At 35.1% G+C, this 16,288-nt stretch overlaps 1 protein-coding gene across 2 annotated transcripts in view; it reads right to left on the bottom strand.

The window, feature by feature from the left end:
- brinp3a.1 (bone morphogenetic protein/retinoic acid inducible neural-specific 3a, tandem duplicate 1) overlaps positions 1 to 11,105 on the bottom strand; it is a 31,458-nt gene extending 20,353 nt beyond the window's left edge. The window contains exons 1-2 of one of the 2 annotated variants that reach the window (XM_052599733.1): positions 10,611 to 11,105; positions 9,747 to 10,018 (exon numbers count right to left, since the gene is read on the bottom strand). In XM_052599733.1, coding sequence (XP_052455693.1) covers positions 9,747 to 9,976 — 230 coding nt within the window. In that variant the 5' untranslated portion in view covers positions 9,977 to 10,018; positions 10,611 to 11,105. Of the gene's footprint in view, positions 1 to 9,746; positions 10,022 to 10,610 lie in introns of both variants that reach the window. The other variant, XM_052599732.1, reaches the window with a different exon arrangement.
- Positions 11,106 to 16,288: the final 5,183 nt, after the last annotated feature.

Raw genomic sequence — 16,288 nt, forward strand, 5'->3', positions numbered from 1 at the left:
GAATGCAAAACACAAAGTGCCAGTGCTGGCCTTGATATATAAGTATAAAGCGGATAGTGAAAAATGAAATTTATTTTACAATACGTGCAATCATGTGTACTTACAGTGAACTTACCAAAGAAAGTACTGTGCAATATAAGGTAGCTACATGGGTTAGATTTAGGTGTAAGTTCAGGGTTAGTTCCTAGTTATTGTAATTATTATAATAAGTATATAGTTTGTACATGTCGAACAGGACTGTAATGTAAAGTGCTATCCAACCAAAATGACAGAAGCTAGGGAAAGACATTTGAGAACAATGTGCATTTAATGATCATTTTAATTTTTAATTGTAATGTGTAATATTTATACAGTGTGATGATTTATCATTCAGTATATTATTAAAGGAAATATTTTGGGACATTTCCTAGTAAAGGAACCTTATCTTTGCAACCAACTATTGGGTAATCTGGTTTCAGTTGTCAGCTGATTTTTATTATTATTATTATTATTATTATTTACATAATCCTTTTTTACATGTTGTTAACTTGAAAGTTTCAGTAAAAAAGATTTCATTTAAAATTAGATGCATCTTATTAATTTCACAGACTAAAAATAGATCTGTCGAATTAATATCATAATGTTGTCAGAAATGTCAAAATTCAGCAGAGCATACCCTAGAGGTAATCTTGCCTCATTATACCTTGTATATTATATTGCAGAATATAGCTTGCTAAAGGTGTATGTATCTAAATAATAGCAGATGACACTTATTGACACTGGAAAAGAAGAGCAGCAAAGACAATGAGACAGAGTAAGACAAATGGATGGGGAAGAGGGACAGAAAGAGATGAAATGGAGAGAGGAAGTATGATCGACACTGTGCCAGAACAAAAGTTCTTGATGGACAGTTATGGATGGAGCTGGAGGCTAATCCACCACTGAGCCCACGCTGCAGCCTCACAGCAGGAAAAGGCATATTGAAGAACTACCTGCCAGCCTTCCCCACAGAGACACAGAGTCAACGGTGAGAACCTGCTCCAGAGGAAGCAGTCTGAAGCCAAAGGGCTGTCACAGTACAAGCAAATGAGACCAGCTTGTTATAATGTCAGAGGCAGCGCTATGTTTGAAACATCCGGATGACTCTTACATCCAGTCTTCATTAAGAGGAATGAGTCAGATTTATGCAACATTTTTGCAATATTATGCAACACATTCTAAATGAGATTTGTGGATAGACAAAAAAAGGTTTGGTGTTAAGTTAGATTACATTCAGTTATTAAACTAGTTTCATGGCTGAACATTTATTGTGATTAAAAGTGATAAAAAAAAAAAAAAAAAAAAAAAAAAAAAAACTAAATTAACACATAAAAATGAATTAGAACAATCAATCATGATTGGATTTTCCATCCATTAGATCTATTCTGGTTTGAACAGCACAGCCCAGCTGCTATACAGCCAACACACCTCACCAAACCACATTTACAGAAAGCAGTTAGTACAGAATGACTAAAAAGCTGTTCACACAGAAAAAAACACTGTTCAAAAACAGTTATATGTGCATTGCAGTGAAACGGGAATCAAGAGGATGTAAGACGTTTTTAAAAGTTGGATTATTTTTGACATGGAAGAGGTCACTTCTCACCTCAGTTTGGACATTTTTATATAAGTGGAAGAAAGGGGGAAGAGGGAAACCACAGTGTCTGATCCAGTGAGTATTATGTATTTCACTTTAATGGTGTTAACCGTATCAAAGTTTCCCACAAATGTCCACTCATATTCAAAACTACATGCAACAAAATGCAGATGAAAGCAAATAAATGCTGCTTAAATACTTGGTGTCAGTGATACTTTTATTCTTCAAGGACAATAATAATGTTACAAAATATTTCTTTTTAAAATAAAGAACATTCTTTTGAACTTTCTATTTATCAAAAAGAATCCTAAAAAAAAAAAAAAAAAATGTAACACATTTTCCACAAAGGCTGTTTCCACTGTTTGCAACTTTTTAAATAATAATAAAATATTTCTTGAGCACCAAATCAGCATATTAGAATGATTTCTGAAGGATCATCTGACACTCAAGGCTGGAATAATGTCTGCTGAAAATTCAGCTTTACCACAGGAATATATTACTTTTAAATATTATTTCACAATATTACTGTTTTATTCCATTTTTAATCAAATAAGTGAAGCCTTGATGAGAATAAGAGACGTTTAAGATAATCGTTTGTATCTGTAAAGCCAATCCATCTTAATTTGTGCTCTGCATTGAATATATATATGTTCTTTTGCATTTTTTATAACTTTTGAGGCTGTTATTTCGCTATGTTGACCCACAAATCGGTTAACACACTCAAAGCAAGGATGGATGGCATTTGTATCCAAGACTATCTGTGTCAGGCTGCAACTCGACCAGTCCATAAATCTAGAAACTCTCACATAATAAATGCTTGCTGCACAGAAACATGTCAAAGGTGTCAGTCACTGTTTGAGAGCCTGTTAGTCTGTCAGCATTCATAGAGGACGCCATATACAGTGCACACTCAACACTGCAACAGTATACACATGTATACTGTACATACCATACCATGTGAATTATTGTGATGTTTTTATCAGCTGTTTGAACTCACATTCTGATGGCACCCAGAATGAGGTCCTTAATTTGTCTATTAATGATCTATTAATGAGAAAGTGATGTGATGCTAAATTTCCCAAAATCTGTTCTGATATATATTAATAAATATTTATACAATAACAAAAAAACTTACACTAAACAAACTGATTATGTGATGGCAAAGCAGAATTTTCATAAATTATTACTTTAGGATTCAGTGTCATATGATCGTTCAGAAATCTTTTTTTTTTTTTTTTTTATAAGAATAGAACAGCATTTATTTGAAATAGAAATATTTTGTAACTTTCATTAAAAAAAAAAAAAAAAAATTAGTTTTCCATCATGAGTGATGAGCAACATCTATATGTTTGAAAACAGTTTCCCTTTAAAAATGTGATTCAATTAAAGAGCCGGTCATGTGGTATTTTAAAGTGCCCTGATACTGTGTTAAGAGTCCCCTACAACAGGTTTAAATGCATCTTAGGTCAAAACATTGTTATTTTCTCAGAATATACATTTAATATAAGAATAATTTTTCAATGATTTCAAAACGATTTGTCCTAAACAGTTCTGAGTTTAAGGTCTGCAAACTTCTCCCTTCCATAAGCCTACTCTGCTCTGATTGGTCAGCTGGCCAAGGCTGTTGTGATTAGGGTTGCAAAAAAGGTGGGAAATTTCCAGTAAATATCAGAAATATTCCTTTACGTGATGTGAAAGAAGTTTTATTGCAATCATTATTATTATTATTATTTACTAATTTCAGGTTCACGTGTGGGAACTATGGTAGAATCCCCAGAGAGGCTGAAAACACAGCGTCTTCTCGACATGATGTAAACACACTCACTAACTAGTGGAAGTGTTTGTCAGAGTGTTCGTATTTCGGGATTATTCAAACTTGTTACTGTACCTTGTGACATATTATATAGGTAACAGGCAGAAGATTTAAAAATATGACGACTCATTAAGGCAGTTCAGAGTCGACTCTTTCTTTCGAGAGACAATATCTTTATTTATCATGCACTTTTTTGACTGACATCTTTGCAGACTGTTTACACTGAAGGATAGCTACGTTACAAACTGCAAAAAAATATATTTCTCAAAAACCCAAATGACTTGCTCTTTAAACCTTTATAACAGCTCTAATTTCAAAATATAAAAAACTATTTTTAAAATATTTTTCAATAAAGTGCACTTTATTGCCAGCTAGCAGCAGAATTTTCAATTCAAGACTAACCTGAGGCTAATTGAAAAGTCAGGCTTCACCTCATTAGTTGTGTTTATCAGACACTTCTTCCTGCTAACATTAATCTGATGTAAACACGCTCATTAAGGCCTTACTCATTCCAAGGCATAAGTCATTTAGGACTTTAAGAAACATTCTGGACCTAATATTAGAGCTAATTGGTCGACAAAGGACTAAATTTGTTATTTATTCGAAGACTATGTCTTCATACTGAAATATTGAGTCATCATAGCCCCAGTCATCATCACTCCTGTCAGTTGTGAGATATGACTTAACATACGCACCTCTGTGTGCTTCCATCATTCATTTCCCATGAGGAAAGTCCAACAACTCATCTCTCTTATTCAAGCCCTGGCGCTGATAAACTGAACTAGGAAAACAATCTACCATAGCAATGACCGAAGAGCCAGTAGGTGTTTTGTCCTTGATTGTGTTTCCAATGCAAGTGCAACCGTACTCAGGGGATATAAATGTCGTGAAACATAAATAATGAGATGATTAGCTATTGGGCCTGACACTACTAGCCTGATATCTCTTTCTCTCTCTCTCCCTCTCTCCCTCTCTCTCTCCTTCTGTCGATCTCTCTCTCACTCCCACCTACCCACCTTCTCTCCTTCTCTTATATAGGGTAATTTAGGGTATTCTGGGACACTTAGTCTCTGTAGAGTACATACATATCTGGTCTATGTTAGCTTTAGCATATTAAGTGATAATTTACTTACAGTTTATGCTTTTATATCTAATGCATTAAAAAGTATTTTAGTATCTTTTAAGTATTTTTGTTTTTTAGGGCATTGAAATGTTTTGACATGCCCTGATGTTTGTATTCATTTATGCTTATAACATATTTACATACTTATAACCTATCAATTGCTAAAGTCTGATTGGACTATATTCAGCACAAACTCTGCTTTAATAATATGTGACTATGCATGTATGTCCACTTTTGCATTTTTTTCATGAATTATGTCCCGCAAAGCACCTTATAATGAATTGTGGGATTTCATTAATACTTTATAACCAGTTGCAATACATTATAATAATCATCTATTGTTACACTTTTAGAAAGTATAATGCTGTAAAACACTCAAAGGGCAAAACACGAATACCTGATGTAAAAAAAAATAAAAAAAATAGCAAACATTGTAGTGCATTTTAACTTAAATTACAATTATTTATGAAAAGATATAATGCATAAGAATGTACATTAGAAACATATAGAAAGGCTTCAAATAAAATTTTACCACATATTCTAGTTGTAGGGTTGCTGTTTGATAAAGTCAAAAATGAAGGTCAAAAATGCAAACAACAACCATGATTGCCATAAATGATCTAGTGTTGAAGTTTCTAGCTGATTTGATTGCTTTTGGAACAATTTCCCTTGGCGATTCAAAAAATAAAAATAACTGTTAACATTGTGTGTAAGGTGTGACTTATTCAAAATGAACTTCTTGTTCAAATGATTTTTGTATAATGGCAATAGCACACTTGTAATTGCTGTTGGATTTAAATTAAATTGTCTTTGATATAACATATAACTGGTGTAGGCATGTGCCGATATTCCGTGATGCTATATATCACGGTAATGGATATGCACAATATTCTTATTGTGGGCACTTCTAAATACCATGAATAATTATATAGTACAAATCATTCAGAATTTGGAATGCATTTTAAGAATACTTTTCCAATCAACTGGTAAAAATGCACAACACCGCCGTATGCTGCTTGAAAGACTCGTGTGCGTGATGTTTACAGGCCTGCATGAGAAGCACATGGAGGAATGCGTGAGACATGCACTGAATGAAAACAAATTCACTCTCTGACAGCAGATGGTGCTAAAGTGCAGCCCTTACCCTGGAAACCCCATAAATGAAGCAGCTGTGCTACTTTCTAAAACATATTTAAATAATTTTAAATAGCCATTCAGATTTGTATATTCGCTATGGTGTTCATCACAGCGCCAAATACTTATATATTTAGACTTAATAGGTTATTTATTATCAAGCTTTTTTTCATTTTAATCTGGACAACAACATGCCCTAGATATTGTTTGAAAGTGTTTTGATTCTTTATTGTTTATTCACACTTTACATTAGAGGTTCGTTAGTTAACATCAGTTAATTCATTGATTAGAATAAACAGCCAATGAAAAATTCTTCTGAAAATTCACTAATCTTAGGTATTCCAATTTTTAATAACACGTTAAAATCTAAAGTTGCAACTGTGTTATGTAATGAGCTTACATGAACTAAGACTTGTATTTTTAAAAAAAGATTAATAATTTCTGTAGCAAATGTATCCATTGCTTGTTGTGAACATTAATGGTTATCTAATGAGGTCTTATTTTAAAGTGATATATATGGGTCTTTATAGTTCTTTTGCACTTTAATCTGTGTAAAACTTTTAACTTTAACTAGAAAAAAAGTATTTATACCTGTTATACTGTATTATGACCATTTATATAATTACATTATAATACCTTATACTGTGATAAAAGCATTAGCAAATAATCACAAAAGGAAAAGTTGATGCAGGCAAAACCCTAAACTGGTGTGGTGAAATATACTAATAACAAAATAAATCCAACAGTAAAGAATACAATACAAACATTTAATTCCACGAAAAAAAAAAAAAAAAAAAAAAAAAAAAAAAAAAAACTTTTCAAATAGCAGAAGCCTTGCGTGTGTTTAATTTGAAATACCACACCAGTGAACATCACAGTTTCTGCTCCAGTTTGATTTCCAGGACAACACTGAGATATTCGTTTGATAACAGCAGTTCAAAGAATATCTGCAGAACCCAGCTGTCAGTAACGTCCTGTAAACAGTACACACGACTGCATTAAGTTAAATATCCCTCTAAAATAGCACAAAGTAGAGCCACTAATTGAGCAATCAATGATCGGAGGCTTTTATGGAAAATCTTCAGACATTACTGTCGTTAGGCTAAATATTTTCCGTCTAAATTTATTTGAATGCTGAAGAGGCCGGAGGCTAATAGACCTCTAATGCTTCAGGCATTAATAACACTTATGACTTTTACATTATTTTTTTAGAATGTATAATAATTCAATTATATTTATTCCTCTTAAACCCTTTCAGACGCTTTCTGAGTTGGAAATCTTGATTGATTCAACACTGTCCTTACTCAAAGTTTTTGCTTTTGCTGTAAAAGCAGAGGTCTGTGTATGTGCTATGGTTATACTCTATATGTTTTTAATTAAGGATTTTACCATTTTACTTAATTACATTAATTACATTAATCTTTTGCCCTAAGTTTATAGGTTTTACCATAGTCCCTTAATTATGAAAAAATATTTTTTTTTTATCATATTTTTTTTTCATATACAGACTATACTGAGGTTATGACTAACTAATTTATAAAAAGGTAATAAAACTGTAGCACCATCATCAACACAGTCACATTTAAGCAGACGTTTATATATAATTATATATAATTCAATATATTTAAATATCATGTGGCCATTTAGCATCTCAAAACAACAGCAAATATTTTAAACACAACTAAACATGGGAAGGCAGCAAAATATCTCTATTGTATTTATTTTAAATGTTTGACTATGATGTATTTAAATGTCCCTAATACTCTAAATATATAATACTCTCAATTCTAGCAAAGGATGGAAAGTACACATGTCCTGTATAATTTGGATGTAAAAAAAATAAATAAAAAAAACATCACAGACTCTGTCGACTTTATACACTGAGTCTCATTGCAGAGTGCAGGAAAACTTCAGTAAGACGGTGTTTGCATGGGGAATTACTGCTTATCCTCATTGTTGCTCACACAGCTCTGGCTAAGCCGACAATTGCTGTCACCTTGTCCTCATGGAGCTTCACTATTAGCATCACAGGGAGGAACGAGTGAGCACGTATCTGCTCCGGCAACCTTTTCCACTCCCATCGGCTTGTCCGCCTCAGTCACCCATCATCCCGTGCAGCACCCTCCCATCATACACTTGTCAGGCAGCATATGTCTGGTGTTTTATGAGATCCCTTTCATGCATCTGACAGGAAGGATAGACACTACTGACTCTTTACTGTACCCTTGGGCTCTGTTCAACCTTTGGTGGAAGGTAAATGGGGAGAATGAGAATATAATATTTGACACAATTTTACCTTCAATGTATGTCACCGCACACCACAGGCAAATTCGTAGAAATCTAGGTTTGTTTTCGCCAACACAAACGAACTTCAGATGCTGATGTTCTACAACTTTGAAGCAATAATTTTTTGGGGGGAATTCATTATCCAGACAGATTTTACAACCAAGCAGATTTTGCTGATTTTATTTTTATTTTATTATATTATTTTTTTTTACAGCGACTGTGTAATGAACAAGGGTTTGAGTTCTCGAGTATAAAAGCAGCAGTTTAAATTTTATTGAATTTTTTTTTAATTATACATACAAATTTCTAGAGTATATTTTACAAGAGTATGTTTCAAGTCTTTCTACTTAAACATTAAAAATGTCACATTTAATTCGATGTGATACCATTTCTTTGTAATTGTTTGTAAAATTTACCAAGCGGTGAAACTTGCTTCTATAGCTAAGTTTTTCTCAGTGTACAAACCAATACAACATTGCATTTCAAAGTAGTCTATACAAAGACCAAAGAAGAGATGGTAGAATGCCTGTCACATGCACACGCATACAGGCTAATAAAACTGTTCCAATGTCACCCATCATTAACTGTCCTCAAATACCTCATACAAGTCAAAAAATGTTAAGAGAGACCAGGAAGCAGAATTGATTCTCTCTCAACTCAGATGTGTGGTAGATGCAAACCTATCCCTCTCTTTACTGCCAGTGTGCGAGCAAGGTACTTAAAAGTCATTCAGGCACAAGAGATGTTGAGATAGAAGCCCTCCCTAGCATGCAAAGTAAAATCAACTACCTAGACGTGCACATGTCAGCGCATGAACACAGTCATGCGCACGCGAGCTGCTGGTTGCCACCAGCAGGGGGGGATCTGACATTGAGAAAGCACAAGTGTACTTTGTTGACTCCTATAGTCTGTATCTACCAAAAAATAAAAATAAATAAATAAAACCAGTGGAGCATTCACAGATACACAAGTATGTTGAGGAGAGAACGTCTGACTAACCCCAATGTTGCCATCTCCATCTGCGTCTGGCAGCATGGTCCAACGGCCCTGCCAAATGAGCGTGTCAGTCAGGTTCAGTTCAGCCATCTCTTTTCCTGTTTTTTTTTCCTCCTCCCCTTATGGGTTGTTTATCACTTCATCTAATCCTCAGCTCTAACTCAGCACAACTTTCCTCAACAGCTCGACCCACATCAGTTGCAACTAATAATCCAACATTAAAACTTTCAAACTACACTTTCAACAGCTGTCAAGAAGTATCTGAACCAAAACCAGAAAATTCACCGAGCATATCAGTAACCTTATAGCATATTAAAAATGTGTTCAACATTCATCGGTAACATTCTATCATACCAGTATTTTAATATTTTAACTACTACCTAATTACTACCGTCAACATGGTTCATATCATCGGTACATCTGTATACTGTCAATATATGTGTGTGTGTGTGTGTGTGTGTGTGTGTGTGTGTGTACAAGTACAGTATTTTGTATGTATATTTATTATACAATATAAATAATATAAATATTATACTTTCTCTCTCTCTGATATATATATATATATCAATTTGCATATTGAAGTTTATTTTCTATTCTATTCTAATCAGACACCAATAAACAAAATGATCCAGCCTCCATTAGTTTCTTGTTAATATTATTATATGGCAATATGTGCACAAATAAATGAAAAGCACCATCTAATTCTGCATATCCTAAAAAATTCCAACACATTTTACACGCAATTGGCAACAAATAACAGAGGTAATTATCCAACTTACCTGTAAATCTTATATTTGGTTGTGAAGCCCTGTTGATAACGCTCCACAAATTCTGCAAATTCCTGTGAGTGATGAAAAGGCCCTTTATCTGAAAGGAGCCACCCAAATGGACCAGCGGCATCATGGGAGGCTGCCACAGGGGCTGAAACCCAGCAGTGAAGGCTTAGTGCAACACACACCCATAGACTCATCAGATACGCCAGTCTAAAATCAGTACACTGGCAGCTCATGCTTCACCCTGCGACTCGACATTCTCTCCAAACTTTCCTCGCCTTCTGAAACAACAAAGAAAATACAGTGAATCCAAGTGTGTATAACTGTGTACAACACCTATTTTTATTCATTTATTTATTTTACACAGCAGTAAAGTCCAGGGTTTTCAATCGGGGGTTCCTAAAGATTAGGAGGTCTGTGAAGACAATATATAAGACATAGATTGAATTCGTATGACATTTCTTTACATAAACTAATTTTTAACTTGTCTATTAACTATTGTTAATCATAAACAGTTATCATAACATGTTACCAGGAGAAAAAAAAAAAAAAGTATATATTTTAGACGAATGTCCCTGGCTTTGTTTGGCTGGGGGTCCCAGAGTCTTTAAAAATTGAGACTTATAAAAATCGACTTAAGCTATTGAAATATATTTCCATAGGCATAATATATATTGCATTGTCTTTTTTTATTTTATTTTTTTTTTTTATCCATACTGTGTTTCAGAAACATTTTTTTTCTCATCAATACAGTTGTCATTTCTCTCATACAAATAAATTATTATGCTTGTTTTTATTATTAATTTTAAGACAATTATTATATTAAATTAATACTTGCAGTTTATATTGGTCTATTTATAATAAGTTTACCTTCTCCAGGTGTCCGATGTCTCAACCACTGGAGTCAACAGCCTCTACAGTTTTACAGTTAAAAGCAAAGGATAGTGAAAGCAAAGCATTGGCAGATTGTTGAGGGTGACCTTTGCAAATTTGGCTCAGTTCAACTTGTTTTTAAACACCATCGCAAAGCGAGAAGAGCCCTGGAATCACAGCATCCAACTCCCTGCTTCCGCTATCGAGTATATTTCCAACGTCTAGTGCCATATAATCCGGGTGAAGAGAAGAAGAAGAAAAAACTATCGAGAGGAGAAGCGGTCGATCTGTCTTCACTCTTCTCTCTCCAGGTAGAGACAGCTCTCTTATGAATTGTAAGTTACGGTGAAGAAATCCCATAACCATTAGCGAATGACGCGATTAAAGTCTACTGTTTCCCCTTGGTCGACATATTTACCTTAACCAGCTGTCCAAAAAGCACAAAGCATTATAAATGTAGACTCCAGAGGTCCACTCTGTGCAACCGCGCGCACGTCGGCTGCTCAAACCCGACACATCCCATTACACACCATGAAAATACCCAATTTATTTCAGAGACAAGCCTCCTCCACTCCTCATTGGCTGCGAGCAGGATAGAGGGGCGGGGTTTCGGTCTTGAGAGAATGTACTTTGTCAGGGTAACAGTGAGTTTGAAAATAATGTCCTTGTTTTGAAAATAATATTATACTTATTTATGAATGGGATCTTTATGATACAAAATAATAGCCTGCTCGACTTGACTAAAATTACAATGTCAAGTCGTTATCAGGCTCAAAACACTGACGGAGGCAAACTATTGAAATATGGCTTAATAGGTTTGAATTGAGATGTATTGGGTTTACTGTTACATTAGTGTTATTCAATACCTTCTGAACTCGTAAATACATACATATTTAATATATAATTTATTTGTGTATATCAATTGAATGTATTGTAAAGAAGAAATATGATGGAAAACATGAGCATTGCTTATGAGTTGTTATAGGACAATGACAAAAACAATCTGCTTCAACCAATATATAAAGACTTTTATTATTAAATGAAACTTTTATTACATGAAAACTCATAAACAATGCATGATTTCCATAAGATGTGTGGGTTTCATATCTTAAATGAACATATTAACACATATATCAAGGGGAAAAGTACTGCAAAACAGGAATCTTGACTCCTTTGGATTATTATGCGCAAATCAACATTTCTAACACATACAATTACACTTTATGATTTTTGCACTTTTATGTACCCCACCCCCATCACAAACCCCTCAAAAGGTGTCTATGATTATGTTCTTAATAAGACATTTACCATTTTAAAAGTTATTGAAGGAGAGACTGACCATGCTAACAGCTGTTTTAAACAGATGAATTAGCAGAATAAGTCAGACACTGACTTTCAATTGATTCGCAGTGATCGACCGTGAGGAGAAATTAGCAATCTTGGGAGGACAGGAAGGGAAAGAAATCTAAAGACAAAATTAAATCAAGTCCTCCAAGTGAGAGAGTGAGAGAAATATCAGCACTGTTTTTGCCAAACTATTAAAGATGCGGATAGTGAAAAAAACAGGACCAATGGCAGATCAGTGGATAGTGCAGAAAACAGCTGTTTGACAAAGCTGAGACAGCTCTCGACTGTTTTAGGTGGCGTTGAGATCTACATTTACGGTATTGTGTGCGAGATCACAAAGCGGGCACATTTATCAATGCAGGGACAGGAAGTCATTACAACGGGTAAATATTCCTTGATGGAGTCAGTGATGTGATGTGATGTGTTGGTGAAGTGTAATCAAGAAAGCAAAGTAAAGATAATATTTTAATTAGCTACCATATTGACAGCTGAGGCAAGGTATTTTTGCATATCTCCTTGGATGCATTATGCCTATTTGCTTTTTTCCCTCATCTCACCCTTTCTCTTGCTCCCTCCCCCACAATGGCTCATGTAAATAGGTTAGACTGTGAAAACATAAGAAGTCTTTGGAAAATATAATTGCAGGCAAGAAAAATTCACTCCAGCTCTGCACTTGCTTGCATAATTTGAAGATGGCCACTACATATTAACTAACTGTGTGTAACCAGGTAAAATTGATGTTTATCAATGTAGCATGTTATCACCAGAGGTTTCACAGACTATTAATTGTCATAAGCAGTGTGTGAAGTTTTAGTCTCAGCCACTGCATGTGTAGATGAAGTGTCAGACTCTCTTCTGGCTGTATGAATCACCCGAATAGTGATGAGGCCAAGCCAGTGTCATGTTCTCCTTCCTAATGACTCTGACATATGAGCTTTGTTCCACAGTAACAAGCACCATTGCTACAGCTAGAAATGTCTAATGATGATGTCTGAAAAAACATTAACCCTCTCTTCACAATGCCACATGATCAATGTGCAGGCCCATAAATCAATCTGCTATGTTGCGGGTTTGTAATAGGCTTTGTTTAACAGCTCGCATGCAACATCAAATTCATATGAATACCACAAGGAATACATAAATGCCTCTATGCTTAAAAAAAAAAAAGAAGTGTGTGTGTGTGTGGGGGGGGGGGGTATAGCATAACTTCATTTTTGAAGTGAAGTGACATTCAGCCAGGTATGGTGACCCATACTCAGAATTTGTGCTCTGCATTTAACCCATCCGAAATGCACACACACAGAGCAGTGAACACACACACACACACACTGTGAGCACACACCCGGAGCAGTGGGCAGCCATTTATGCTGCGGCACCCGGGGAGCAGTTGGGGGTTCGATGCCTTGCTCAAGGGCACCTAAGTCGTGGTATTGAAGGTGGAGAGAGAGCTGTTCGTGCACTACCCCCACCCACAATTCCGTCCGGCCCGAGACTAGAACTCACAACCCTTCGATTGGGAGTCCAACCCTCTAACCATTAGGCCACGACTTTTTCTAAAATATACATTATTTTTAAAAATACACTACTAATAAGGATTTTTACACACAATAAAAGCTGAACATATGAGTTTTTATTCTAATATCTTCTACTTCATTCTGTTCTTCGGGTTGAAAATATAAAATAGTTCACCCACAAATGATTTGCTGAACATGTATACTCAACCTCAGGTCATTAAAGATGTAGACGATTTGGAGAAATTTAGCAGTACATTACTTGCTCACCAATGGATCCTCTTCAGTGAATGGGTGCCATCAGAATAAGAGCCAAAACAGCTGAAAAAATCATCACAATAGTCCACAATTTTCAAGTACTGTAGCTCGTAAAGGGTGTTTGATCTGTGCATATTAATCTCATAATTCAGACAATATGACATCTTTACTCTAGACAGCAATATTATGGATATACAGTAGAGGACACTTATAAATATTTATTTTCTGATCAAATGGAGTTGTGGAGAATACCTGGGGAGTTTTTTTTTTTTTTTTTCGGCTGTTTGAAAGCTCATTCTGATGGCACCCATTCACGTTTGTACCCATCTGCCTTCTTTGTGTCTGATGATACGGTATCTGAAATACTTTATGTTGAAAAAAAAAAATAGCTCAATAGAAAGGAATATTATTATAGAAAAAAAGTCTGAAGCATTCAAACATAACAAGTAAACCTACTGTTGAACAAATAAATAAATATATAAAATAAAAGAGGCAGAGTACTCTCATTCCAGACCTCAGGTCATTTGCTAATGGCATCTTTTTTTCTTTCTTTCTTTTTTTTTTTTTTTAAACCACTGTAGGGATACATTATTTGTGTGATGTTCTGCCCTCCAAATAGATCCATCTTGATATTGGATTTTGTCATGGTTGAGAGGCAACACGATTTTCCCTTACTTGTGGCATGACTTTTTCTTGAATAAGGTGGACTAAAAAGGACTTGGTGGCATTTATATGGGGAATGAACAGTTTGTACAGGTCATTCATAGAAAATGGAATTTCGCAGCACAAAGAACTGTAGTAGTTGCTTGATGAATGGCACAGTCTATAGGGCGAGCCTGATGGACTTCAGCCTGGAAATCCAAATAGTTTCCTTTTTATTTTATCCATAATGTATGTTTATATAATAGCTCCATTACTAGCATGACATTAGAAAGAAATTGAGATGTATGGCTAAGCATATAGCACACTAGAACTCAACTGGTTGCTCAGAGTGTCGTGTAATGGGAGAAAAATAACAAAACAAAAAAAATAATAATAATAATTAATGTAACGAGTGCTAACATGTAAATATATATTTTAAAAAGATAATGAAACACTAGTGACATCTAATAAAATGATAGATGTAACATAATTATTGCCTTTCCTGCTTAAATAGCTGACTAAATGTTTCTCCTGGAAAAAAAAAAAGATCAAAATAATAACACCATAATCTTCTCAAATAGTCATTAAATCTTGCCAAAAGAGAGGCTTAGTTATTAAAGGACGGTTTAATAAAGATCTCAGTTTGAACATCGTCTTTTTTGCCATCTGTCTTTTTAAATAATCGCTGTCAATGAAAAGGCTGGCAGCATTCTTGGTTTGGCTCATCATCCTTTACCATGCAGCCAAAAAAATACAAATAAAAAAATAGAAAAACAATCAAGTCCTTAACAGACTAGCATCATGCATATTGTGACTAGAAAACACACAATATTGCATGAGTGATCCGATGGTTCTCTAGCACTGAGCCGTATTAGAATACAATTCTGTATCACAAAATGCTTCAACAGTCACACCGATAGCATTGGGATGATGTCGAATGGGAATATTCTGGGTTCAGTACAAATGAATGGAATAGTTCACCCCCAAAATGAACATTTGTTGAAAATGTTCTCACCCTCTTTATCAGAAAAGACTTGGAGTAATTACGCATGACATCATTTGCTCACCAATGGATCTTCTGCAGTGAATGGGTGCCATCAGAATGAGAGTCCAAACAGCTGATCACAACATCACAAAAAGTAATCATCATGACTTTAGTACATCAGTTAACATCTTGTGAAGTAAAAATCTACTTGTATGCAAGAAATAAATTCATCAAGGTTGTTTAACCTTAATCCAGCTAAAATATCAAATTTTACAACTTGACAATGCAAAACTATAAATATTTAAATGACCTTTCAGATTTACAGATTTTATCCTGTGGTAATTTATGTCAATTTTCCATCCACTATGTCAGTTTTGTTTTTGAAGAAGTAATTCCAAATGTTTACAACAGTCTCAGGGCAGTATGTACTCTTGAAGTTCTGTTAACTCACCCTTAATCGAATAGGGGAAGTTGTGGCCTAATGGTTAGAGGGTTGGACTCCAAATCGAAGGGTTGTGGGTTCTAGTCTCGGGCCGGACGGAATTGTGGGTGGGGGGAGTGCATGTACAGTTCTCTCTCCACCTTCAATACCACGACTTAGATGCCCTTGAGCAAGGCATCGAACCCCCAACTGCTCCCCGGGTGCCGCAGCATAAATGGCTGCCCTCCGGGTGTGTGCTCACAGTGTGTGTGTGTGTGCTCACTGCTCTGTGTGTGTGCATTTCGGATGGGTTAAATGCAGAGCACAAATTCTGAGTATGGGTCACCATACTTGGCTGAATGTCACTTCACTTTATTTTCTAGTTGATCTCACTCACTTTCTGAGATAGGACTAATTGAATGGCAGTTAGGATAGCAGTGGGGATTCGCTTTACTCAAGTGGAATAGCCAAGGCAGAGTCAACAAGGAAGTGTTCAGATGACTTACTGAAA

This window comes from Carassius gibelio, chromosome A6, assembly GCF_023724105.1.
Source record: "Carassius gibelio isolate Cgi1373 ecotype wild population from Czech Republic chromosome A6, carGib1.2-hapl.c, whole genome shotgun sequence".
NCBI classification, from domain to species: Eukaryota; Metazoa; Chordata; class Actinopteri; order Cypriniformes; family Cyprinidae; genus Carassius; species Carassius gibelio.